The following is a 24,672-nucleotide window of genomic DNA, read 5'->3' on the forward strand; positions in this document are numbered from 1 at the left end:
ACTTCTAGTTTAGGACTGAAGTTCTGAATATCTCCTACACCCAATTTTGGCATCTACTTTTGCTGAGTCTTCTTAGGGCTTTCAGTGTGTAAATCCCCACTTTTATTCCTTCTGGGCAGGCCCAGAAAAAAGAGGCCAGGACATTTTTCTAAGGAAATGTTGGCTTTTTACCCTTGGGATATTCCAGGTAAGCCACAGGGTCAGTCAACCAATGTAACGCCATCCAAGGGGAGGGAGAGTAAGACAGTGGCTCTCATTACAACGGCATTTAAGTTCTTTGTTTTTCCCCACCCATAAGATCAAGCCTTCATTGAAGCCTCCAGAACCAGTTTAAAAGCTATTGCCCCAAACCAGCTCATGTCCCATGCCTGCTGCTGTCCGTCTGTGCAGGAGCTGTGAGGTGAAGGACATTCTCCCTCTCTTTGGGAGAGGGACTCCGCTGGTGAACTCAGCGGGGGGATACTTATGTCTCTTTAGACTTCGGGTGTTGCATCCACTGCACAGCCCAGCTCTTCTGTTTACAGCCCTGTTATCTCTACAGCCGCGGGCGCTCGTCTCAGGTGGCTTGTCCATGCCAAATCCCTGTTGCATTATGGAATCTCAGAAATGCCCATTACAATGGAGTTCCTTAATGCCTGTTTGCTTAAGGATGATGTTTAATACCTAAACTACCCAGGGGAAAGAAAAAAAAAGGCCAGTATGGAAATTCCCCCAGGATCCAGGCTGATTTAAAATAAGCTGAAGGAGTGAATGTCCCAGAGAGGACAGCAGACTCTGTTCTTACAGCAAGTGTAGGCAAGCTCACTTTGCGTTTGCAGAGGTGGATTGAGGGAGTGTCTGGGTGAACTGGTAGTTAAAGTACTTCAGCACCCCTGAAGTCATTAGAGACAGAGATTGTAGTTTGCTCCAAAGATGCTTTTACAGTTCGGGAGCCTGATTCTTTTCTTTGAGGGTGCAGGTTATCAGGAATTCCCTTGCAGAAACCATATGAAGGCAAGCAAGACTTGGGGGTACAGAATTGGGTCAGGGTACAGAAAATGGGGAGAAAGAGTTAACTACTTCAGGGAACTCCATGCCTTCTTTCACACTCCTAGGAAATTAAAATGTCTTCCCGGAATTGGAAAATACCTACCGAACATCCATGTCCTCTCCTCTCCAGCCTAAAATTATCCATGGCTGGTTCATCCCTAGTTCTGCCAACACAAACAGTCCTTTCACTTCCCGATGTACTTATTGACAGCAGTATGTCCGAACTTGGCCTTGGGTTTGCTGCATTACCTTGTTTGAGCAGTTTTAGCCCATACTAGAATGGAGGGACTCCCTTCACCTGCTTGTCATTCTGATATTTCTTTGCACCTCTTCCACTTTCAGTTTGTCTTTCTTGAGCACGGGTCATACGAAATTCATGTGGTATTGCAAAGAGAGCCCCTGCTGTGAATTGTGGAACAGTATTAAGACTTCCCTGCTCTTACTATGACTACCTCACCCCAACCATGGTACAACACATACACGTGCATTTTGCACGTCTGCACCTCCTTAGAGACTGGGGGTGGCTTACAGCAACTATGTGTAGCTGTCTCCTGCTGGGCCAGTTGTTTCAGGCTTCCTCTATAGCCAAGAAAGAGACTCTTCTAAAGTGATCACATGGAGTAGACATCTAAAATGACATCTAGATTTTTTTTGCTCTTAAAGTGATTATTTCTGTGCTCAGGGACATCTGTGCCGGGAGTACCTGTGGTTATGTTGGAGACCAAGCACACTCTCGATTCCTAGACATGTCCTCACCTGGTAGGGAAAGTTCTTGTCATTGCTCCTGACTCACACTTTAAGCTGCTGGAGTTTCACCCCATTTATGTGTCTTCTGCCTTCAGGGTCTTTGAACTCTCCCGCTGTGGTGCACAGCAGCAGCCATGTCTCCAAGTCAGGACTGGCTCTGCAGCTCTCAGAAGAACGACTGTCTACACAGAGCAGTTTGTGGCAGAAGCTCCTGCCAAAACCCTATTTCAGGGGAGCTGTTTATAATAGCTTTCCTTTCAGATGTGTTATTAAAGAGCTTTCTTCTGGAGCAATTGGTCCTTTTCCAGTGTACAGTAGTTATTCTGGTATGCAACTGCTTATACTGGAAAATGGCTTCTGTACAGGAATGGCATGTTATGAATGATGTTTAGTCCTGTAAACTAGGACCAGCTTTAGGATGAGAAGGAAATCAGACATGACAAGGAACTGCCAGTGGGAACAGGCAGTGGGCCCAAGCTCCGATGTAATTCTGGGGGATCCATCCGTATGGGACACTTCTGAATAAGAAGTATAGACTCAGCTCAGGGTCGTCTTTTGCTCCACTTGGTCTGAAGCAGTGGATTTCATGAAGAGCTGTTTCAGGGATTTTAAATGTTATTCCCATTAGTATATTGTAATTCAAAGTCCAAACCCAGTTTGCCAACTTCCAGGCCTCTCTTAGATGTCCAAGGAATCTAAATTAGGATTGCAGTCTCACCTTAAGTTTCTCCAAACAGATGCCATCCACAGCCCTCAGCTGTGTAGGTACCCCTGTTCCCTGCAGGAATTTATCCAGTTTTCTAACTCAAGGTGGAGGGCTAAGCAGACCCAGACATGAAATGAACACTGAGCTCTGCAAATCTGGAGATACAAGGCAAGATGTTGAAAGCACTACACTCAACCCTCCAGCTAGAATCATTTAGAAAGCTTATAAACTTCCAACCCACTCACATCCTATCCTGCCTTGCTAGGCAAGCTATAATTTTTATTTTTAATGGAATCTTCTGAACAGGTCACAACATTGCTCTGTCAAGTGGATCATGGGAAGGAGAGGGTCAGAGGTATCTCCCAAAGGGAGATTTCATAAGGATGATTCCTGTCATGTTTTGACCCAGTGACCTCTCTTGGCATAACGGGTATTGCACCAGGTGACCCAGCCATCAGTGCAACGACTCATTACAGATTTGTGTGATTCACGCTTTTCTCCTTATTGAATTGCACCATGCATCCTGGGATGGGTGAATCAATTTGGCTTGGACAAGATGTGGAACCCATCGGTCCAGGTTTATCCATTCAGCTGCTTAAGGAAAAGTCTGGTTACTTTGTTAAACTTGGTTTTTAATAGGAAAAATTACATTGCTGGAGGCTGATTCAGCCGTCTCCAGAAGCCAAGGAGTTTATGAGCCTGAGTTTATTTTGTGTCACTAGAGCCAGTAGGAAAACAGCTGAAGAGGAGCCAAGGATTGGTTCTTCCTTTAAAATTTCACCTGTGTTTTTCCCCTGGAGTAGAGTGGTGAGGGAGGGAGCCAAGCAGCAATGCAAACAGCAAACTTGGAACCTGGGTGTTGGTTTTGGATCGTGTCTAGAAATAACAGCCTGAGCACAGTGAGTTTCTTGTGGCATATTGTATGGTTCTGTGGGAGGTAAAGGAAAGGAACAAGAAAGTGACAAACTTTACAGACAAGTGCTCTGTTGGTCTGAGGTCAGAGGGCACGGGTTCAAAACCTTGATTTATCCCTAGTTATTCCCATATTTTGTGGGTCCCAGAAGATATTGGAAGAAAAGATTGAGATGTGTGGAATGAGCACAAAAGAACAATGTTATCTCTGGTTTCCTTCTTAGCTGAGCTTCCTATTTCTCTTTGAGTCGTCTTCTGGGCAACCAGCGGTTTCCATAAACTCAAGTGTTACATTCCCCCCGCCCCCCCCCGCCTTCCTCCCCCGCTGCCTTCCTCCCCTCCTCTCCCCCCCAAATGCCTTAATTTTTTGGTTTGACACTGTACAGATTGATAGACATAGTTCACCTTAGGCACTGTAATGACTGATGTTTGAATCAGCCCATGACTGACAGCAGAAGTTCCTTGATTGGGCTTCAGTAGCTTTGGCACCACCACCAGGAGGTCTGGCATGAGTTTTTGTGACAGAGGTTTGTGACAAAGCCTTTATGCTGTGAAATAACATCTTTGATTATCCATGCAAGGCAATGCTAAAGGCATGGACATATTGCTGTATCCACCCCACAATAGGAAAGTCCAGCAGCTCTGAGGTCCTGCCTTGTCAGTTTTACTGCTACATCCTTCCTTGTTTACTTTTACTGACTGTGGACTTCTTCTAACCACCAGGGTGGGTACCAGTACCCTGTGCACCAGTTACTGTGGGAGATGGGCTTGTTTGGAAACCTGTTGCCGCTAACACACATCTTTAGTTGTTTAGTGCTTAGGTCATATGTTCCTGGAGTCCAGCTGAATGTATGGCAGGGCAATTCCTGCTTTGGCACAGAGAAGCTCCAGAATGGGAGTCTTTCAGTTCTTACCCACATTTTGATTAGCTATTGCTTCTGAAAAGACCTTCCACTTCTTCCAGCATTGCATCACTGCCCCTTCCCCAAGCGCCTTCTTAGATAATAACATGGCTTTCTGTTGGGAAAGCAATTGCATAAGTCCCTATTGCTCATTTTAAGTCATTGGATCTTGGGCTGCAGTGATTCACCCTCACAACGCCCCAGGAAGGGAATTCAAGGTCACTCTCTCTAATTTACTGATGGAGAAGCTGAGGTGTGGAAAGGTGAAGGATTTGCTTAGGGTCAGGCGGTGAGTCAGCCACAGAGATGGTGTTGGAGTGCCCACCCCACCCTGGCTCCTTGGGCTTGCATCTGTCTAGACTTTTCCAAGCACCAGCTTTGATGCTGTTGTTACCACCATCTTCTGTCGTCAACTTGTGAGCCTAGACATCTCCCCTCCCTTCGCCAGTCATGAGGAAATTTCCTGCATCCTCAACTTGTAGCCAGAGGTGCTCAGATGCTGCAGACAGGACAAAGGTACCTACCTACCTGGAGAACATCACACCTCCCCATGCCTCTTGGTCGTCACCTGTCTCACTCTGCTCTTATGGCCCAGAGTGGTCTTATGGGTGGTGGGGACACACCACCAGGGAAGAAACGGGATCCAGGACCCAGCCTAAATAAATTTCAATAAAGCTACACCACAGAACACGGCATCTGCACACTGGTAGTTCAACAAATGTCAAAACAGCCCATGGACCTTACCTTAGGAACTGCCGAAAGGGAAAAAAAACCCAACAGACAGCTTCATTTCTGGCTGCGATAACTTTGATACGGAGTCAGGGTGAAAAGGACACAGTGGAGTATAAAGGAGAGGGGAGAGCAGGAGGAAGCAAGGCAGAGGAGCGGCTGTGGATCCTCCATGGCTCAGAGGATGCACAGCAAGAGGGTGAGGGGAGAGAGAGGAAGAGAAGGTAAAAAGCGTGTCCCAAGCACTGGTTTGCAAACCCCAGCCGCAGCGAGCACGCATGGGGCTGAGGGAGCACTCGCTGTAGTTCAGATCCCATTGATGCTGGTGATAACAGACCGGGCCTGAGCGCAAAGTAATAAGGAAAGTTTCCTGTCCCTGTAATTATGTTTGGATCCGAGTGTTTCCCTGCATTTGATTCCTTGAACGTTATTGCTTTCTTAACAACATTCCTGACTCTATTCCTTGGGCTGACTGCAGTTTCTGTACGAAATAAAGACGCATTCACCACTGCACTAAAAAGCTCTGCTTTTCCAACAGGAAAGTCGATGGTTAAATAAGGGGAAGAGGAAAAGCCAGGCTTCTGCATCTTTGCAGAGGAGGCGGGGGAACAAATCCAGGAAACGGGTCCCCTTCAGTCCTGCAAATTCAGCCCTGCTGCTCTGCATCAAGCCCTGGTGAGTCAAAGAGCCCTGGGAATTTTTACTGCTCACTTAACAGAAACCAGATGCCACGAGTGGCACGCGTCCTGTTAGCAGCCCTCACCCCAGATGGTACGGACTGGGACAGCTTTCATTCAGACCGTCCCATAGAACTGTCCCAGTGTGATACTGGATGTTACTGAGGATGAAAAGGCAGCAAGGATTGGTTCCTGCGAGAATAAGTGAGTTGGTCGTCTCCTTGTCAAGGTCCTATGACAAGGCATTGGCTCTGCACTTGAGACCTCTCACCACTTTTCTTCACAGCTTTCACAGGGACTGGGCTGGGAATGCTCTCCCAAAGCCCTGGGAGGGGCAGAGAAACTGTAACGGTACACAAGGGTTTGGACCTAGATGCAGCTTTCCATGGAGAAATGTCCGGTCTTGCTTCTTAACGCCAGCTTCTGCTAGGTAACCTCTGGAGTCAGGAGGTGCCTTGCCCTCAGCCTGCCATACAGATGTGGGGGATCAAACCCTCCTGCCCCACAATGTTGCTGCAAAAGCACCTGCAGCCTCTAGGGCAGCACAGGAGTACTCATCACTTTGCCATCCTGCAGGAATTTGGGAGGGAAAGAAAGCTGAAAGCAGGGTACTGTGGTTGCACAAGCGGCTTAAGGTACTGCTTGGTCCATGCATTTAGCTTTTAGGACCTCAGCTGGAGCTGGAGAGGGGCAGATACGACCCTGTGTTTTAGGTGGCAAGTGATGAAAACAGCATGGGTTTGAGTAGGACATTTTTGTCACATTTCGTTCCTTCTTCTGAAACTCCTGAATTCTTTGCTTACCTATGCAAGCAATAAAGGAAATGAAGAAAACCACCCACTCTGTCTCACACTGAAAAGGAGGAGGAAAAAAAAAAAGCTAAGTTGGGTCTGAGAAGCGGGTGGAAGGGGTGTGGTTACCCGGGAGGTGTGTCAGGCATCGCTGAACTTATTTATAAGCGAAGGCATCTGTGCTGGGGAAGAAACCTCGCTGAGGCTTTGTCAGCTGCTGCTTTTCCCCTGACACCGCTCGAAGAGCACCTCTGCTGCGATGGGGAGGCAAAAGGACGTTCTTGCTACTATTGAGGAGCACCTGAGGATCAGAAACAAGCTAGTCCGGCAAGCGCTGGCTGAATGCCTGGGGACACTGATCCTGGTGGTGAGTCCGTGCTGCCGTGCGGGGATGCTCTCCATCTCCTGGGTGTGGGGATGCTCTCCATCCCCTGGGTGCGGGGAGAAATCGTCTTGGTGATGGGGCTGCGCTGCTGCCAGAGTTTGCACTGGGGACGAGCCCAGCTCCAGTGCAACCTGCCCCCTGGGGACTGGAGAAATCCTTATCCGCAGCAAAAAGATTCATGCACCTTGCCATAGGACGACCTTTGGGGTTGCCAGCAAAGGGTGGGCTCCGCAGAGCTGGGCAGGTGTCTGGGGGCTTCCATGTGTCTGCAAAGCACAGGGAGCAAGAAGTCTCTGTGCAAGCATCAAGTGTTTTGCTAGAGATCATGCAAAACTTCCTTTCTCCCTGCCCTGGAATATTTTCTTGGCACTGAAATAACTTCCAAGGGTTATCACCCGGGGAAGTGAAAGCTTTTTCCTCACCTCGCTTTGTTTTCCTTGTGCATCCTATGGAGAAAAAGTAGCCAGAATTTAAACTGTTGCAGTGGGTTTTTTTGCTGTTGGCTGCCCGTTCCCCAGGGTCTTATCAGCTGGGCTGCACGATGCCTGTGCCGGCTGCTGATCAGGACCTTGCGCTTGCCTTGTGTGTGGCAGTGCTGAGCTGTCAGTTGATGTGTTCTTAAGTGGTAAATGGCAACAAAACTCTTTTAGTGCTCGGTTTCCGAAGGGATGGGATATAAGGGATGAAGCAGGGTGGGTATCTCTGTAAGCGATTTGGTTTGAAGGTGTTTTGGGCAGCCCTGGCTTGCTTGGAAGTCTGAGGCAGATGTGAACAGTTAGGACAGGGGTGTGTGAGGAGCAAATGCTGGCATAGCAAAACCGGGGTGGGGATATCTGGCTTCAGGCAACTGCATCCGAAAGTGCAGGACTGCGCAAGAGGCCGCGAGCCTGTTGAGTTCACGTTGCAGCAGAAAAGGGTTGGTGTTCACCCAGTGAGTACCTGCGGGGGAAAATTTCTCTGAAGTGATGCAAAGCCAGGGCAATCCTATCGGCTCCAGTGGAGTGATTGTAGGTTTACACCTCTCTCTAACTGGTGGATGACTTGGTGAAGCTGCACATGCTTGTGGGGACAACACAGAAGGACCGACACACTATCTTATGTTTTAATAAATAAAGTTCTTTTTTGATTGGAAAGAGGAGACTACTGGGTCTTGTGTGGGAGGATACAGGTCCCCCTAAAATGCTACCGCTCTTAAAAGAAAGCAGCTTTGCAAGGTGCAGTGTCTTTATCATCAGAGTGACGCACCTTTGGTGATTTCCAAACAAGTCTTGTTGATTTTTCAGAGAAGGATTATTTGGGATTAGGGTGGGTAAAAGCTTATAAGAAAGTGATTAACAGGTAGAAAGTTGCTGTCCGTGAATCACTGATGTTGCTGCAGTTAGTCTCAGGACTGAAGCAAGGTAAGGCTTTTAATATTGCTGGAGAAAAGAAGCAAGCCTTTAGCCACGTGGGTCAGAGCTTTCAGAAGGGCTTGTGATCCAAAAAATGTTCCTTCTTCCAACTGCATTACCTGGTGTGACAGAGACAAAACCAGGGTTTACAGAGAGGGAAATGGGTTCCAGGGCAACAAGCCTGCAGTACGGCTCTGCTGGGCGTCAGTGCCCTTCTGCCTTGGAGCTCTCCCAGTCTATTGTGTTAATGAAGTGATTCTATTTATTTTACTTAAAAAAAAAGTAATTTTTTTTTTTGCTCCCTACCACCCCAATTCTTTTGCATCTTTTTATTATATCACCTGCCTAAAACAGAAAGCGCCTTGAAGATGATGTTCTTCCCCTTTCAGGTGGCCTGGGTATTGGTTTGAACTGGACAGTCCCAGGAGAGAGATTGTCGTTGTGTACCTTGCCAAAGCCCCTGCTGCCCGCCGCCCCACCAGGAGGCTGAGCTGGGTGTGCATGCATTTAGCTGCATTTGAGCCTGGTAAATCGCTCTTACTGTCTTCAAACAATAAAATACCTGAGAAAAGACATGTGATCCATGAAATTGTCTTCACCGGACATGGAACTGATTGAGCATAAATATGCAAATATGTCCAGAGCAGAACAATATTAGGGATGGATTTAAGGTTTGATATTGTTCGCACTGAAATTAACTTCCTGAGCTGAAGGGAAGGAGACTGTTTAAAGTTTGCAGCTTACTTTAAATTTCACTGTCTAATGTAAAACTTGCCCCACTGTGGATATTGGCACGGCTTCAGCTTCTTCCCTCCTCCCTTTCACTCCTGTAACGACCGCAGCACGCTCAAGCTCTTCTAGAGCAAAGCGATTTCAGACCCCTGCAAAGTCTCTTTGCCTGTAAGAATTAACCTGGTGCTTGATTTTATTTTTCTTATTTTTTTAAGGAGGTTGGAAAGATAGCAGAATGTTAAAACAAAATAGTGCCTCTTTTTTTTTTTTTAAGATAAGATAAGAAAAATAATCCAACTAAAGCAGCCAAGCCCTGAATAGCGCGAAGGCGAGGTGCTCTTTACTTGCAAGCTGCTTTTGCTGTGTACAGCACCTGGCACAACACAGTATTAGTCTGCAAGTAGTGTCCTTTCTGTTATAAGAACAGTAATGCTGATTCTCCCTTTCCTCTGATAATTAAAGTGACCGTCTTTTTTTCCCCTCTTCAAAACGCACTTTTCAAGCAGTACTTTAGGTTTGAACTTTATACCTATGTCAGAAGCACCGCTTGCTGGCAATAGTTAAGCAATGCAAACGCTGAAGGCATTTTCCCAGTGGCTTGCTGTTTGTGTTATTACTGTAGCAACCCACTAAAGCTGGATTTCCAGTGTGCCTCCCTTAAAGGCTCGATCTGTTTGCCTTGCTCTGCTGGCTGTAAATACCAAAGCTGGCACTGTTTGGTTTTTACATTTGCAGGAGAAGGAACTCGCTGTTTACAATTGATTTCCAAGCCAGACTAACTGTGATTCACTGCTGTGGAGGCACAAAGACAGAACAAAACAATTCCTAACTGCTTTTCAATCAGGGCTGTCTTGACTTTGTGGCCAGGTGGGAGCTTTTTGGAGTCTGAGTGAGCTGCAGACCACAGAAACCAAAGTTGCAAAGTGGCTGGGAGCCTCAGTGAACGGTTGGCAGTGCAGAACTTAAAGTTGCTGCTCATCCTGCAGCCGTCGGGGGCTGCACAGCAATCCCCGCAGCCGCTGTTTGATTTGCGCCAGTTTGCTTGAACCCAGCTTGTCACATTTGGAGAATGTGATTTTTTTAAATTTGTTTTTTTTTTTGTAATTTTTAAAATTTCTGTTTTTTCTTAATGCTTTGATAGGGTTTGGAAGGGGCCGGAAATCTTTGCTGTGAGCATGTCAAGCGCTGCTTATCCCCCCCCTGCGAAGGATCTGCGCTGCCGGGTGTGCAGGCGTGGGAAGTGGCAGCGCTGCTGCTCTCCCTCACCTCTTCCACCAGAAGAGCTCAAAGCTCTTCACTAACTGTCTGAAACTGTCCCTCCTTGCTATCCCCATGCAAGAGCAGGGAGTTTTCTCCTTCCTACTAACAGGACAGTTCAGGCACCAGGACTTGCTGTCAGTGGGAAGGCAGCTTTTCCCCAGCAGTGCCCAACCCTGTGAGCAAAACCCCACCAGTTGTACAGGTCTTTCTAAGAGACAAAACCTCCCAATCTGAGGGATTCTGATGTCTGGGGGATATCAGAATAAGTGTTTTGGCTTCCATGGTTGTGTGTGGGGGAAACAAAGTAAAATAGTGAATTTCGTCTCTAATGCCCGGCTCCTCTGCTGACAGTTTCTCAGGTTTCTTGTGCTGAGCGCCGCTTGTCTCCCCAGCTTTGTGCAGCATTGTTGTAGCACGTGATGTATGTGCAGCACAATTTTCTGTAGCCCCTCTTATCTCTTGAGTCCTGCAGCCCTGCCTGGCTCCGGGACAGTGTGAAGTGCAGAAAGAGCCGTAACATGACGGACCATCTGTGGCTGCCCTTCCCTGTAGGACTGCTTCAGTCCAGGGTGGTTCCAGCTGAGTTGGGTAAGAAGCCCGACTGTGGGTTCTAGTGTTTCTCCTTGCCTTGCAAGGACCAGCCTGGTTGCTCAAGAGTTGCTTTAGGGAAAGGCAAAAATGATGGTGCTCCTTGCACTGCCTGTGTGGCTGATGGAGATTGTCCTGGCTGCATGGGCCATGGAGTTGAGGAAGATGTCCTCATGCTGTTTGAGCAGAAACAGCAATGGGGATGGATCTGTTGTCAGATCTTCCCGGCTGGGTCCTGCTCCTTGGGGAGGGCAGCAAGAGGCCATGGGGGAGACTTACAGTGCCTTTAACCCCTTCTTGCATTGAGCTGTGGAGAAGGAGTTGGGAATTTGTTTTGAACTGTCTGTAAAGTGATAGTCGTCTGCCCACTCTCTCCCAACCTCCCCCTTGAAGGGAATGTAGGACAGCCCTAAATTCCACTCTGATATGAAGAGAGGGATCCCTTTGTGTGTCAAATGCTTAAAATCTTCTATCAATACTTCAGTGTCTTTTCTTTCAGAGTAGACCCCTGGTTTGGCTGCCCTTCTGGCATCTTCTCCACCAACGGAGGACAGTGAGGGCTGAGCAGCCTTTCCTGTCCACCGAGGTGATTAGGGTGGATTTACAGCAGGCTCCTTGTCTAATCCCTAGTTTATTTGCTGGCTGAAGAGGAAGCTTGTAACTCGGGTAATAACACTCCTCATGGGCTGCGCGAGCAAAACTTTCCCATCTTGATTTAGAGATCAGTCTGTCTGAAGTCCAAAAGCAAATGCATCCAGGCCTTTTGTGCTGCACCTGAAGGTGTGAAAAAGCACCCCAAAGAAAAGCGGAGGCAAGCGAAGGAGGAAACATGGCTGTTGTGCAGGGGAGTGCTGAGCACTACCTTTCTCCCAAGTTCATGTTCAGGGCTGCTTTTCACAAGGTCTGCCTATAAACTCCGGTGGCCTCACTTCTTCATTACCTTTTTCAACTTTTTTTGTGTCCTCCAAGGTGCTTTCCTACCATCCCTGACTACCTCCGGAGCTTTCTTGTCTCCAGACATTAAGATGGGGTGTTTTTGCCTTGGGTGACAAAAACGAAATGGCCAATCTCCAAACATGCCCTGGACACAGGGAGTTTAAGGTTCTCCTGCGTGTGACGTTTCACCCAATGACCTGCTACCATTTCCTGGTTTTGCTGCTGCTGCTTCTGGCTGTCCCTTCTGTTGTACAGGCTTTGGAGTTTGTCAGCCCCTCCACCCTTGAACCAGTTCAACTCACAGATCCTGCAGAACATGAGTTTTGTTATTTTTCACAGTGCAAGGAGCTGGATTAACTTGTGAGGGAAGAGGAGAAGCGTGCCTGTTGGCAGGGAAAGCCATAGATCTGCCAGAGCCAGTAAGATGAAATTAGGGAGCAGGCTTCCATCAACCTGGTTAATGGGTACATTGACCTCAATTCCTAGGAGAGTAGCTTTAATCCATCGGAGTGATGCTTTGTTGCAATCATTTTATTAGCACTTTAAAACTGCTTTTGAACTTGGCTAGTGGATCATGGGGGAATAGCCGTCGACTGCTGCACATGCTGCCATGTGAGGGGCTAACCTGGCTTTCTGTTGGCTGGGATGTTCTTCCACTAATGTTTGGGTTTTTTTAACAGCAGCAACAACAAAACTACCAAAAAAAAAAAGAAGAAAAGAATTGTTGGAGGCAGGTTACTAAAATCAAGAGTTGAGGTGTCATCTCTGCCTTGGGTGTGCACCACTGTCTCCGACTGTAGTTCTGTAATATTGACTAAGAACTTTTGTATCCATTGCATGCACTTTAAAGCCACTGGGATAAATGCTGAATTGCTTTTATTTGACCTTCCTTGCATTTCAACTCAAGCTAGATGCTCCTAAACACTTCTCCACTAGCGTTAGAAAAGGAAGAATTAAAAAAATGGATGTTGAGGGTCTCCAGTCTCGTATATCCTGGGAAAAGGATTTGGAAGGAAAACTAGCAAATAGCAGAAGTGGAAATGGTGTAATTAAAAATTGTAATAGCCACTACCACAACAAAACTGTGTAATGTCAAGCCACTTGCCACAAAAGCACGGGTTCCATGATTTGAACTGGTTCCTGAAAGTCAAATGCCATGGATGGATGTCATGCATGAGAATATATGTTCATGCTTAGTGGACTCCACTGGTGCAGGGTGGAATTGCACACATGCATATCAAAGTTCAAACCTGTCCTTTAATATCACCTTACTCTTTCTATCTGCTGAGGGTCAGGTTTTCTACTGTTACGCCAAATTAAGCCAACTAGTGCTCAGGGCTGATCTGATAAATAATTGTAATGCTCCTGTGGAGTGGCTCCGGGCTGTTTTAACATGGCCCATAGACTCTCTTCTGAGGAAAAGCTGGAGAGCTATTGCCAGGTGTACGATGGAGGGAGAGGAGGATGGGGAACAACTTCTTGAGAAATGGCAGATCTGGCCTTCCTCCAGGTTAAAGGAGGACCTTTGTAGGTGACCAGGAGGATGAAGGGGGGGAAAATTTACTCTGTGGTTTCTGCAACCAGAAGTTATGTGACTAGTGAGCCAACCACCATCCACTTGCAGAACTGCCAGTTCTTTCAGAGTGAATAACACAAATACCTTAAACAATTGGAAGAACCTGGGGCCAACTGTGACAAACTCAGATGCCCATTGCAGCTTTTTGTGGGCTCAACCCCTCCCTGGTCAGACCGATGAGCTGCGTGGCATTAGAGAGCTGAATGCCATGGTCAAATAAATACTCTCTCTAAACCTCTGTCTAAAGCATGCTGGTGTTCTTCTGGGGTAAGGGAAGGAACAGATGTCACACTGGTCATTAGCCGGTATTTATTTGCTCATCTGGGGCTACGCCTCCTCCAGTGGTTTGGGCATAGCTGGGAATAATGGCTCTGTTTGCTGCATGATAAACAAGACTCATCTTTTCTGTCTTTGCCTGGGTGTCTTCTCTGATGTGGTTTCCCAGCTGGGCAGCTCAGGGTTAGGACATTGAAGGGGCTGTTCTGGCTGCACCCAGTAGAGAGCAGTGTTGGACGTCCCCTCTCCTGAACTAACGAGTTCTGCAGGTTCCTTTGTTCTTTATACACAAGATCCTGTGTTGGGGACCTGGCTCCTTGTCAAGAGGCACCTGTGTACAGAGTGTCCACCTCCTGAATCAGCCTGCAGCCTACCTGGCTGCTGCTTTCCCAGCAGGCTGAGTGCAGTGTTTGCTTTGCTAGTAATTCACCCGTTGTCACGGGGATGAGAGGGGATGAGTTAGGTGTGGTTTGGCTTTGCCCCTGATCTGGGTTGTGCATTGCTCAATGGGCATGTCCAGTATTGGCAGGAGAGGTGAAGAGAGCTACCCCTGTTGCCTATTTGGTGTCTTATTCCCTAGGAGCAGATACTGCCTCTGTGGCAATTGTGTAATTCTGGGATGATGGAGATCATAGAAGCAGAAAGTCTTGATGGGTGTGTAGATATGGGCATGTGGTCAGTAGAAATAAGGCAAGCCTTGATCCCTAGATTTAACGATCTCAGGAGCAAGCTGTAATCCCTGTCCTAGTTTAAGGATGCTCTCAGTACCTGCTGATGTGATAATCCTTGGTATACACCAAGAATCAATTCAGGTGGAGTTAGTAGAAGAAAAAAGCATGCAGAAGATCAGGATTAGGGCTCCTTAAATTATATAGTAGGTAGTGGAGAGACTTGGACCTGCAGAAAGCCTCCAGCTGGATGAGTGATGAACTGCCACGGGAATCTGATCTCTGTTGTTAAGGGCGAGCGTAGGAAGGATGGCTTTTGGATGTGGTTGGGAGGAGAAGGATCACCCATTTGGAGCACACATCTTTGAGCAAGAGCACATGCCTGCCTTAGCTACTGGGAAACACCCCTTATGGCTCAGCAGAAACTTTTGTCCCCCAAAGTGCTTAGTGCAGCCATGATCTTGGACAGAAGTCCAAGCATCTGGCTGTACTAGTGGTAGACTGTCTGTGGAATATGGACTTTTCTTGACGCTGCCTGTGCCATGTTGGTGCTGCAGAGATGGGTCAGCTGTGTTGCCCTGATCTTTTCTTACATGGTTTTGCCACTGGAAGGATATGGCTGGTTTTGGATGGCGTGGCCTTTGCTCAGAGTGCCCACAGCAGAGACCATCCTTTGGGGCTGGCACAAGTGCAGGTATGTCAGCCCAAGGAAGCAGCTCCAATCCCTCCGTCAGCCAGTGCCACCTGAAAGAGGACTCCATGAATGTCAGGCTGTGTATGACCTTCTTCAGTCATGTCCGTATTTCCAGGCATTAGCAAAGTTGGCCCCTGCCATGTGACACTGTCAAAGAATTAGCCTTTTAAATGATAAGGACTCTTGTCCCTCATCTGAACTGTAAACACCTCGGTCCAGGGTGCTGTTTGTCTGATTCTTCTCACCTATCACCTGAAAATCAGATGGTTCGACAAAGACCTCCAGTCTCTTGGAAATGTGATCTGTGGTCTGATCTTGCTTTTGATTTTGGCCCCGGCTTTGTTTCCTCCTGCCAGAAGATAGGCTTGTTCTGTGTCCTTTCTCCTTCCTTGCTGCTCCTGAAGATAACGCCTAGATACTTGGACCACAGATTGAAGGCTTTGAGTGATGGGTGGGCTGTGATGGTGAATGCAGGTGTAAGTGGAGCAGTTACAGGCACTGGTCAGCAATTGCCATGATATGAAACAGAGAGGGTAATTTCAATCTCTTCTTCTCCTCCTAGCTGTTTGGCTGTGGCTCCGTTGCACAGATCATCCTCAGCAGAGGGACTCATGGAGGTTTCCTGACTGTTAACCTGGCCTTCGGCTTTGCTGTGATGCTCGGCATTTTGATCTCGGGACAGGTATCAGGTACGTTGTGGCTCCATGTGGGCTGGATTTCACTTGTGACAATTTTTGTGTAGGCCTAGATGGCTGTGCTTTTCCTATGTGGCACTGGTATGGAAACCAGTGTCCGTTGCCTCGTCTCTGGGATGCAAATTCTGCCTGTAAAATGCAATAACCACCAACCTCTCTGCAGGTGGACATCTGAACCCAGCTGTCACTTTTGCCATGTGCTTCTTGGCTCGGGAGCCCTGGATCAAGCTGCCCATTTATGCCCTGGCCCAAACCCTGGGGGCTTTCCTGGGAGCTGGAATAGTCTTTGGGCTATACTATGGTAAGTGCAGAAATGTTCTGTGTTTGTTGGGGTGAGATGGATGCTCTTCATGACGCGCTGCAGGGAGGCTGGTTCCCAAATCAGAGAGAAGCATTTTCTTGCAGATCAGAGATGTGAGGAACGTCCTTACTCTGTTTCTTGGGGGGGCTTTTCTGTCCTCATACTGATGATGGTTTCAAATCAATCTAAAGGCCAACCAGCGTCGTCAGTGTGCGAGTCTTTGTCCTTGAGTACTGATCACTGTAACATGGACCAGTGGATAGTCCCGATTGTAGGTACTATATGTATTTAAACAGAACTTTCAGAAATGCTGATGAAACACTAGTAGTAACGGGGATTTTCCATCTGTGCATTGTTCCACAGCCGTTCTATCCTTTAAAAAAAGACTTCACCATGGACGCCTTATGCATTGTCTCATGTTAGCTTCCAGACAAGGGGAATTTCTAGCAGTTTCTGCTGTGTTTATCAGAGCGATTCTATACTTTGGAAAGCATCCTAGAAATCCAGTTCCTCATGCACCTGTTCCTCATCACAGGGCAATATTCAGTGGGCAAGAACTGTCTCTTTGTGCTGGAAATTGCTCTTCCTCAAATATCAAGGGTGACATTTTGACTCAGATTTTGCCTCCTGATGTCTGTTTCTGGCAATAGGAGCAGTGTTCCCTGTAGCTGAGCAGGACATCTGGGTCAGTGTACCTTCCACGTGAAGGGAGGAAGTTGCCACTTGGCACTAGCACCAACTGCTTTTCACTTTAGAAAGGAGGAGGGTGACCTGCCTTCATCTCTGTTAACATCAGGATTTCAGTTCAACACCAGTTACCTTTCTAGTTGGCGGGCTGAAGTCTCCTCTTCAGAAGAGTTAATCCCATTTTAGCTGCCTAAACCACGGAAGAGCTACCTTCAGAAAGTGTCTGTTTTTCTCTCCACTAACCATGGAGAGAATCTAGAGAGCCTGCCTAGGTTAGTCATCCAGCTTCTACATAGTGGTAGGTAAGGGGCTGACTGCTCTACATGAAAACCCGGAGAGGTAAAACTAATTGTGTATTGGCTTAGAGGAAAGTGCAAGGTCAGCCCAAATCCTGCTTGCTGCAGATCAGGTCCATAGCAGTATCTCATGTGTTGATACCAAGTCTGAGACCACAGGATTTTGGGTACCTTTGGGAGAGATTTGAAGTCAGCTTAGTGTTTACATTTTGGTTCTAACTCTTTCCTGGTGGCTGGCAAGCAAGAAATATTAGGAGCAGGGACTCAGGCCACCTGCCTGTGAGCCCGACTGGTAAAATGCTGTGGTGGATCACGCCCTAAGTTTTCCAAATGGTTTTGCAACACATAGCAATGGGGTTCTCAGGGAATTCTGTCTCAATACTCATGGCTCTGTGGAACCTACATTTTAGTCATTTTCCAAGCAAGGATCTCTCTCTGGTGCGTGTTGGAAAATGACTGACCTCTCTGCCTTTCTCTTTTTTTTTTTCTTTCTTTTTTTCCCTCCTCACCTCTAGATGCCATCTGGGCTTTTGGCAGCAACCAGCTGTATGTAACAGGACAAAATGGCACTGCTGGTATCTTTGCCACCTACCCATCTCAGCATCTGAACATTGTGAATGGATTCTTTGACCAGGTAAGAGGGCACTAGGAGGACAAGGTGCATTTGAAGAGGAATCTTTTGGGGTGGTTCTGGGCTTCTCCTTTAGTTACAGAATGAATTAAAATTTAAAGAGAAGATACCCAGAAAAGTTTTTACAGCTGGCACAGCCCATAGGAAGAGCAGAACCAGAGAGCACCCTTAGGCTTGTGTTAAGGGGATTAACCACTTGCATAAGATTGGCCAGGACACTGGTGAAAAGGATAACACTTGGTCTTAGCCCCTGAAGAGCAATAGCATGAGGAAGGATGGCTCTTCCTCACTCCCACTGTACTATTGTGGCTATTGCACAACCCAGAGGTCACCTAGGTGTGGGGTGGTGGTTGGTGTTGGAGGTGACTGTCTACTCCTTGACGTGACCATCAACCACAAAGGGACAGCAGCCACCCAGCTGTGACAGGCTGGAAGCATGTTCAGGAAGGTGTCTTCAGCTTTTCTGGCTGCTCAAGTAGTTATTCATAGTTCTTCTATGAGTAGGGAAAAAGGTGTGGGCTTGATCGAGCCCGTGGGCTCCCAAGAGAAGCATGTTCCACTATTTCATTCCCGTGGGTGCTCAGTCTACTGTAGTCTGATAATGCCATGAGATGACTTAGTGCGGCTCTTTGAGTTTAGAGAATGAGTCCTAAATGCATGGGACTTCAGAGGAGTTAAATAATTTGATTAAAAGATTAACCTGGATTAAATTATTTTTCTTCACTCTCTCTCCCCAGTTTATTGGCACTGCCTCCCTGATTGTTTGTGTCTTGGCTATTGTCGATCCCTACAACAACCCCGTCCCCACGGGGCTGGAGGCTTTCACAGTTGGTTTTGTTGTCCTCGTTATTGGAACCTCCATGGGCTTCAATTCTGGCTACGCTGTCAACCCTGCCAGGGACTTTGGGCCTCGTCTCTTCACAGCCATCGCTGGCTGGGGCACTGAAGTGTTCTGGTAAGTGCTTGCCAATGAAAACCGTGTGTGTCAAGTTGTTTGTGGCTCTAGTATTATAAAGAGTCTTAGCACCCATGAAGTATCTTTGGATTTTATAAACATTTTTAAAAGACAGTGTTTGCTCTGCCCCATTTTCTTAAGAAATTGTAGAAGCTTGGCTGTTTCCGGCAGTGAGACCACATGACCTAACATGGCTATCAGGGAGGCAATCTAAAAGCATCCATGAGAAGTTCAGGTTTACCCTGAGCATTAGCCTATCATCATTTTCTTAGTGGTAGAAAATGTAAGGCTTTTGTTGTATTTGGATTTTGCTGTTGCTGGAGAAAATTGAGAGTGCCAAGAGCGGTACAGACTACCTGCTTTCCTGCAAGCAGTGGGAGGGAAGTGAAGGTGCCTAGTTCAGGTACTGCAACTGCTTCTCTCCTTTCTTGGTGGAGAGACAGTCTTCAAATTCCTGGAAATAGCTGTTCTGAATTGCTTGTCATCTGGACTTGCAGTGAGAGGCAACACTTGCCTTGGAAATCGCTGTGCACGTGCAGGTACTGTTGTCTTTTGCAAGTCAATGGTAATCTTTGGAGGTGACCATATTTTGCATTGTTCCAGATCCAAACATGAGTATCTTAATGTGTAGGGTGCAGTTCTCACCTTGTGCATTTTCCCTTTGTTTTCCAGGACTGGTAAACAGTGGTGGTGGGTTCCAGTTGTTGCTCCATTCCTTGGGGCCATTGCAGGAGTGATTGTCTATCAGCTGATGATTGGATGTCATGATGAGCCTTCTCCACCTGCCTCTGAGCAGGAAACAGTCAAGCTGGCTAACGTGAAGCACAAGGAAAGGGTGTGAGGAAGCCTAGAGCTGGCAGACATTCATTACTCAGGACTCCAGCTGGCAAAGAGGAGGAAGGAGTTAAGAAGAGCTTCAAGAACAGCAGGAAGACCTTTTTTTCCTGTCTTGAGATAGTCTAGCTTTTTTTTTTTTTTCACGTGTGTGTGTGTGCGTGTGCGTGTGTGTGTGTAACCCTAATGCATTTGCTTTAGGCATTTTCCTGTGACCCTTTCCCCAAATGCAGTATCATGTAATCTTTCCCTAGTAGAAGGGAGTTGAGGACTGTAGGAATCAGGAGAGAAGTGGGCATTGCTGTCCAACGTCTCCAACATGGGCCAGTTGTTCAGAGATCTGGAGCTCTTTTGGCCTGTGTTGCTGGCCTTGCCTGTGAGCTTGGCATACTGTTTCCCTCCAAACCTGCGTACCCATCTGTACACCGGGCATCGTGCAAAACTTAAATTGTTTTGCTAATATGGAATGGAAACTTCCACATCCTGGAAAAATTTGCCCGTGATTATACTATAGATCAAATTCATGCTTGACGTTTCTCTAAACTCAGTAACTTGTCACCAGGTATGAACTTGTCTAAAGGATTTTTATTTGCCATACTCTTTATATCTCCCATGAATTCTTAGAACATCGTATCAATCAGCTGATCCATGATGTCAGAGCAGAGTGTGAGAATGCACTGGATTTCAATTTAATATTAAGACAAAATGTTTACAAACCACTGCACCCTGGTGTTCTAATCACGATTTTTAATATTGCCCACTCCTAAAACATAACACATAGGAAATCCTTGTTCTAGCCAGGGGCTAACCTGGGAAGAAAGCTTGGGTCCCTGTAGCAGCTTTTTCAATTAATCAGCTTTGTATATAAACTGCAAGCAGCTAATAACCAAGTTCCACTGGAAACATGGTGTTGCTAAAGTTGTGTGTGTTCATGTAAATTTCACAATAGTGTTTTTTTTTTTTAAATAGATTTATATATAAATATACTCCTTAAAGCTGTTACTAAATACCAGGTTTGGGATGAGTCAGTTTAAAGATGTGTGGAAACTGCTGGTACTTTGACAGCTTTGAGATCTTGTCGGATTTTCCTGAGGTGGCCTTAGATTATGGCATTGTGTTGTTGGAACATCTCCTCTCGTACCTTGCAGAGTTACTGGGGTGTCCCTGGTACTCACAGCTGAAGAACTGAGGTCAGGCGCCTCCTGTACTAGCAGTTCTGGCATCTCAGGGGATCTCTGGCTCTCCCAAGACCATCTTATTATAGAGTATTTGAAATGAGCAGTATCGGTTGTGAAAGAATTTGTAGGCCCCATGCCACTGCATTAGAGAAACTCTTTCAAAGCCTATTTCTTTAATGTATGAATTCCTTGAAATATGTAACTTTGTACACATTTCCAGTCACTAAAATGATGTATTCTTTTTTTTTCCTTTTTAAAAAATAAAATGTCAATATCTACACTGTAAAATGTTGATGTTGGTTGTATTTTTAAGCAGCTGTCAGTAAACTTTGCCATGGAAAGGAAGTCATCTATAGCAATAGCTTCCTCAAGCGCTCTTCCTCTTCAGCCTGTAAGAGCAAAAGGGGATTAACACTTTCAGGCAATACATCTACACTCGCCATTTGTGTCTTATTCCTTTCCCTTTTGGGCTGTTTTTTTGGGGCAGGTGGGAGAATACGGGGTGCCTGTACTCAGTACAAAGGCCAAGGTATAGGCTGTTGTCCTGCTACTGGGCATCTTATTCTTCAGGCAAAAGGAACATGAGATCAGCGTTTGTCCCTTGCCCTTAGTACTATTTAGCTTCTCTTACTAGTCTTTCAATTAATGCCATTCTTCTGAGCATCTTTCACTTGTCATTTCTTTTTATTAGCTATGCCATGCAAGGAAAAGTATTATAGGCCTGAGCCCAGCGCTAAAAGAATTACAGAAACAGCTTTCTTCCAGCCTGTGTCCTCTGTAAATACAATTATTGTTGCTCTTTGGCTGGTCCATGTCCTGCGGTATTTTTCCTGTATTAATTGCACTGCCTTAAAATAGCTCATAACTTCCCATACAGTGCCATACTGAACAAGTCAGTGAAGTCTGGATGAATGTGATTTCCTGCAATTCACCAACTAGAAATCAAATGGCTTTTGGCAAGAAAGTTGCTGAGTTTGTTTGGTGTGCTCTATCTGCGGTTAGCATGCTGCTTTATTCCATATCTATCTTGAAAGTTTATCCCTCAAAGTCTGTGTAGAAGTCTTGTATACTACTGTGATCAACTAACATAGCTGCAGAGGTCAATTCCCACTTCCCTTCAGGACTGTTAGGCCTTTTTCTACTCTGCTTCCACATGGTATCTTCAACATACTTGATCAATGTATAAAAATTCTTACTGCAGACCTTATGATTTTTGATTCAAGGTGTGGGTTTGGGGTTTGTTTGGGTTTTTTTGTTTGGGTGTTGTTTTTTGGGGTTTTTTTGTTTTGGTTTGGTTTTTTTTGGTGCCTTCTCTCCTGCTTCCACCTGGCATGAGCCCTTGCATTATCAAAGCCTCAGCGGTCGTATGTTAATACCCTTACAAAAACTGCACTAAAATACCAGTTTCAGGCCAGAATTTTTGTCTTAACTATATCCCCACTGTGTAAAGCTTCATCTTTTCTGGGATCTGTTGGAGAAGCACCAAGCACTGCTGAGTAGAGAGCCATTACCCTGTGGAAAGGGGCAGGCTCAGCCTCCTGTCAGCAGAGGGGGAGCTGCGGAGAACTTAGCTTCACCTTCCAGAAGGGAAGCCCATATGAGACATAATTAGGGCAGGTCTTTGCTGCCCTAACCATGGAAGGAGGGCAATGCGCAGAACAGTTTGATATGCCAGATTTCAAGAGCTGTAGAAGTGTTATTGAAGCATAAGGAGGGAAAGAGAGAGTTAACCGCAGATGGCATTTTCCCTGGCAGCAGGAACCCTTACATTGCTGCAAGTTGTTGTTCTGTTTGTTTTCAACGTAGCTGCCTTGAGAGAGCTTCTGGGCGTTATTCAGCTGGCAGGCCCATGCAAACGAAAAGATTTTTTTTTCTTTTCTTTTTTCTCCCCACTTAAATTTCAAAGGCAATGAATCATTTTGTAGTTAATGCCTTGTTTTTGGAGTCGCTGGAGAGGTAAGACTCATCTGGCCAAATATAGTCATCCGGGTTTTAGGTCAGATGAACTCCAGCTGTCAAGCTGTTGAAATATACTTACTTTGTAGGAAGAAATAAATCTTTGGTTTAAACTATTCATGCTTGACAGGGAGAGTAATTTGTCACTGGAACAAAATGTTAAAAGATGTTGTGGATTCTCTATTGTGTGAGGTTTTCAAATTAAGACTGGCTGTGTTGCAAAAAACTCTCTCAGTTAAATGGCAAGCTGTACTCTTAAGAGCAAGTCCCACTGGAGGAAATTCCCAGACCTCTATATTATAGAAGGTCAAGTTGACAGGAATTGTCCCTTCTGACTTTAAAACCTCTGAAATTTATAAGGCAGGCTGCAAGTGGCCAAGTATTCAGGTCCTCTTGGTTCTCAGCTGGTCTAAGCTCTTTGCTGCGGGTGTTGCAACGTGGTGGCACACCATCTGTGACTTGGGGAAACCTGCTTTTCGTTCCCCATTCTCCTGGTGCCTTGAGACGTGTACCTCAGGAGGCTCTCCCAGCTCTGTTTGCTTTGTCTGTCCGTGAAGTGCTGATCTCTTCCAGACCCTGCTCTGCTTCACCTTTGTGGGAGCAAGGGGGATCATGAATCAAAGGGCCGACACTGCTGGGCACTGTGGTGCAGGAGGGAGAATAGTACAGCCTCCCTTTGTGCAGCTCTTCTATCCCAAAGTGAGTTTCATCTCTCCATCTGCCAGTGGTAGGTGCTGGGGTTGCAGGAACAGGCTGGCACTTGGATGACCACCTACAAGTGAGGACAGTTCCTTGCCTGCCCTCCTAGAAAGAGGGTGAAGAACATGCAGGACTAAATTCTATTGAGGGACATTGGCAAAGACTAGGCAGTGAAAGTTGTATTCCTGCTGTCTCCCTTAAGTCCTTGGTAGTTCTACATGCTCAAGTCATGCTTGAACAGGCTCTGCTGCACAGCCAAGGACTTTGTCCTCGTCCTATATCTCAAGGCAGAAAGAAGTCCTAGCCCACTGCCCAATTCCAGCACACTCACAGCCCTGGTGTCTCCAGGGCCTCTGAGTTTGTGGGCAGCGAACTCTTTAGGATCTTCTGTAGCCTTATAGGAGCCTTGGACATACATGTTTTAGACTCGATGATTTTAAAGGTCTTTTCCAACCGATTTTATGATTCTAATTAAACCACCTTATTTATTCTTGACTGTGTAAAGAATAATAAAAATACTTCTAGGCACCACGGACTACTTGTTGAGCAGGAGGTTCCTCTTCATTCTTCTCCTTTCAAGCTCCAGCTCCGGAACATTGTCCCTCATGAGGTTGTCTCTCGGTGCACATTGTGCATGTGAGGAGGACATCAAGGAACACCAGGCAAATGTGTTTGCGACCCAGCTGCTGTCGTGTGGCTTGTCACTGCTGCAAAAAGTTAATTTGGCTGGAGAAGTGAGCACAACCAATTCACTCCAGGGGGATGGACAATGACTATACAGCCAAATGGGATTATCAGATTGAAATTATTTTCATATCTAGCCATATAATAATAAAAAAGCGACACAGCAAAAGGAAAAGTCAATAGCAAGAAGGTGTGAAAGACACAGAGAGAAAGACTCAATCATTTTAAAGGGTAATATTTTCATTCACGAAGCAGCTGAAATATTCTGCCAGCAAAGTTTTATGGTGTGGCTTGTATTTACCATTATTAAATTAGGGTGTGGAGGTGGACTGAAACTTTTGTCAAGAAACATTTAAAGATTTTTTTTTTTTTACAAAATTGGGGTGACTATTTAAGGTTTTCCTCCAGCCTTCTAACAGCAGCCTAAGGAAGGAATGCAAATTAGGCTTTCCTTGTTAAACTGTGTAACAAGCTTAAGGCTAAAAATCTGGTTTTGATCTGCTGCTCCTAAAATTTCTACAGAATTTTAAAAAATCAGTGTCTGATCTCCATAAACCCATCTTGACATCAAATTGTCTTGCTTGCTGAAAGCAGCATGTCTCTGCTAGCATCAAAGCCCTCCCCCTGCCAGGTAAACAGCACAGATTGCATGAACGTCTCAAAGTCTACATTCACATTGGATAGGTCTGTGCAGATATGCTACCGAAACACATCCAACCCAAGAGCTGTTGCACCGCTGAATGAAACCCTTGATCCC

The 24,672-nt window shown here is 46.2% G+C and overlaps 1 protein-coding gene across 1 annotated transcript; it reads left to right on the forward strand.

Annotated features, from left to right (window-relative positions):
• Positions 1-6,657: 6,657 nt before the first annotated feature.
• LOC134508765 (aquaporin-3-like) lies at positions 6,658-20,858 on the forward strand. Its single transcript, XM_063320801.1, has 6 exons — positions 6,658-6,860; positions 15,562-15,688; positions 15,858-15,995; positions 17,494-17,612; positions 18,347-18,564; positions 19,237-20,858. Exons 1-6 carry the CDS (start codon positions 6,753-6,755, stop codon positions 19,403-19,405), a joined length of 879 nt encoding a protein of 292 aa, XP_063176871.1. The 5' UTR covers positions 6,658-6,752; the 3' UTR covers positions 19,406-20,858.
• The last annotated feature ends 3,814 nt before the right edge of the window (positions 20,859-24,672 follow it).

This window comes from Chroicocephalus ridibundus, chromosome Z, assembly GCF_963924245.1.
Source record: "Chroicocephalus ridibundus chromosome Z, bChrRid1.1, whole genome shotgun sequence".
Taxonomy (NCBI): Eukaryota; Metazoa; Chordata; class Aves; order Charadriiformes; family Laridae; genus Chroicocephalus; species Chroicocephalus ridibundus.

Excerpts from the sequence above, each read along its gene's own strand:
- LOC134508765 (XM_063320801.1), top strand. The coding sequence starts at position 6,753 with ATGGGGAGGCAAAAGGACGTTCTTGCTACTATTGAGGAGCACCTGAGG. Across the intron at positions 6,861-15,561 it reads TGGGGACACTGATCCTGGTG|CTGTTTGGCTGTGGCTCCGT; the intron begins GTGAGTCCGTGC and ends TTCTCCTCCTAG. Across the intron at positions 18,565-19,236 it reads TGGGGCACTGAAGTGTTCTG|GACTGGTAAACAGTGGTGGT; the intron begins GTAAGTGCTTGC and ends TTTGTTTTCCAG.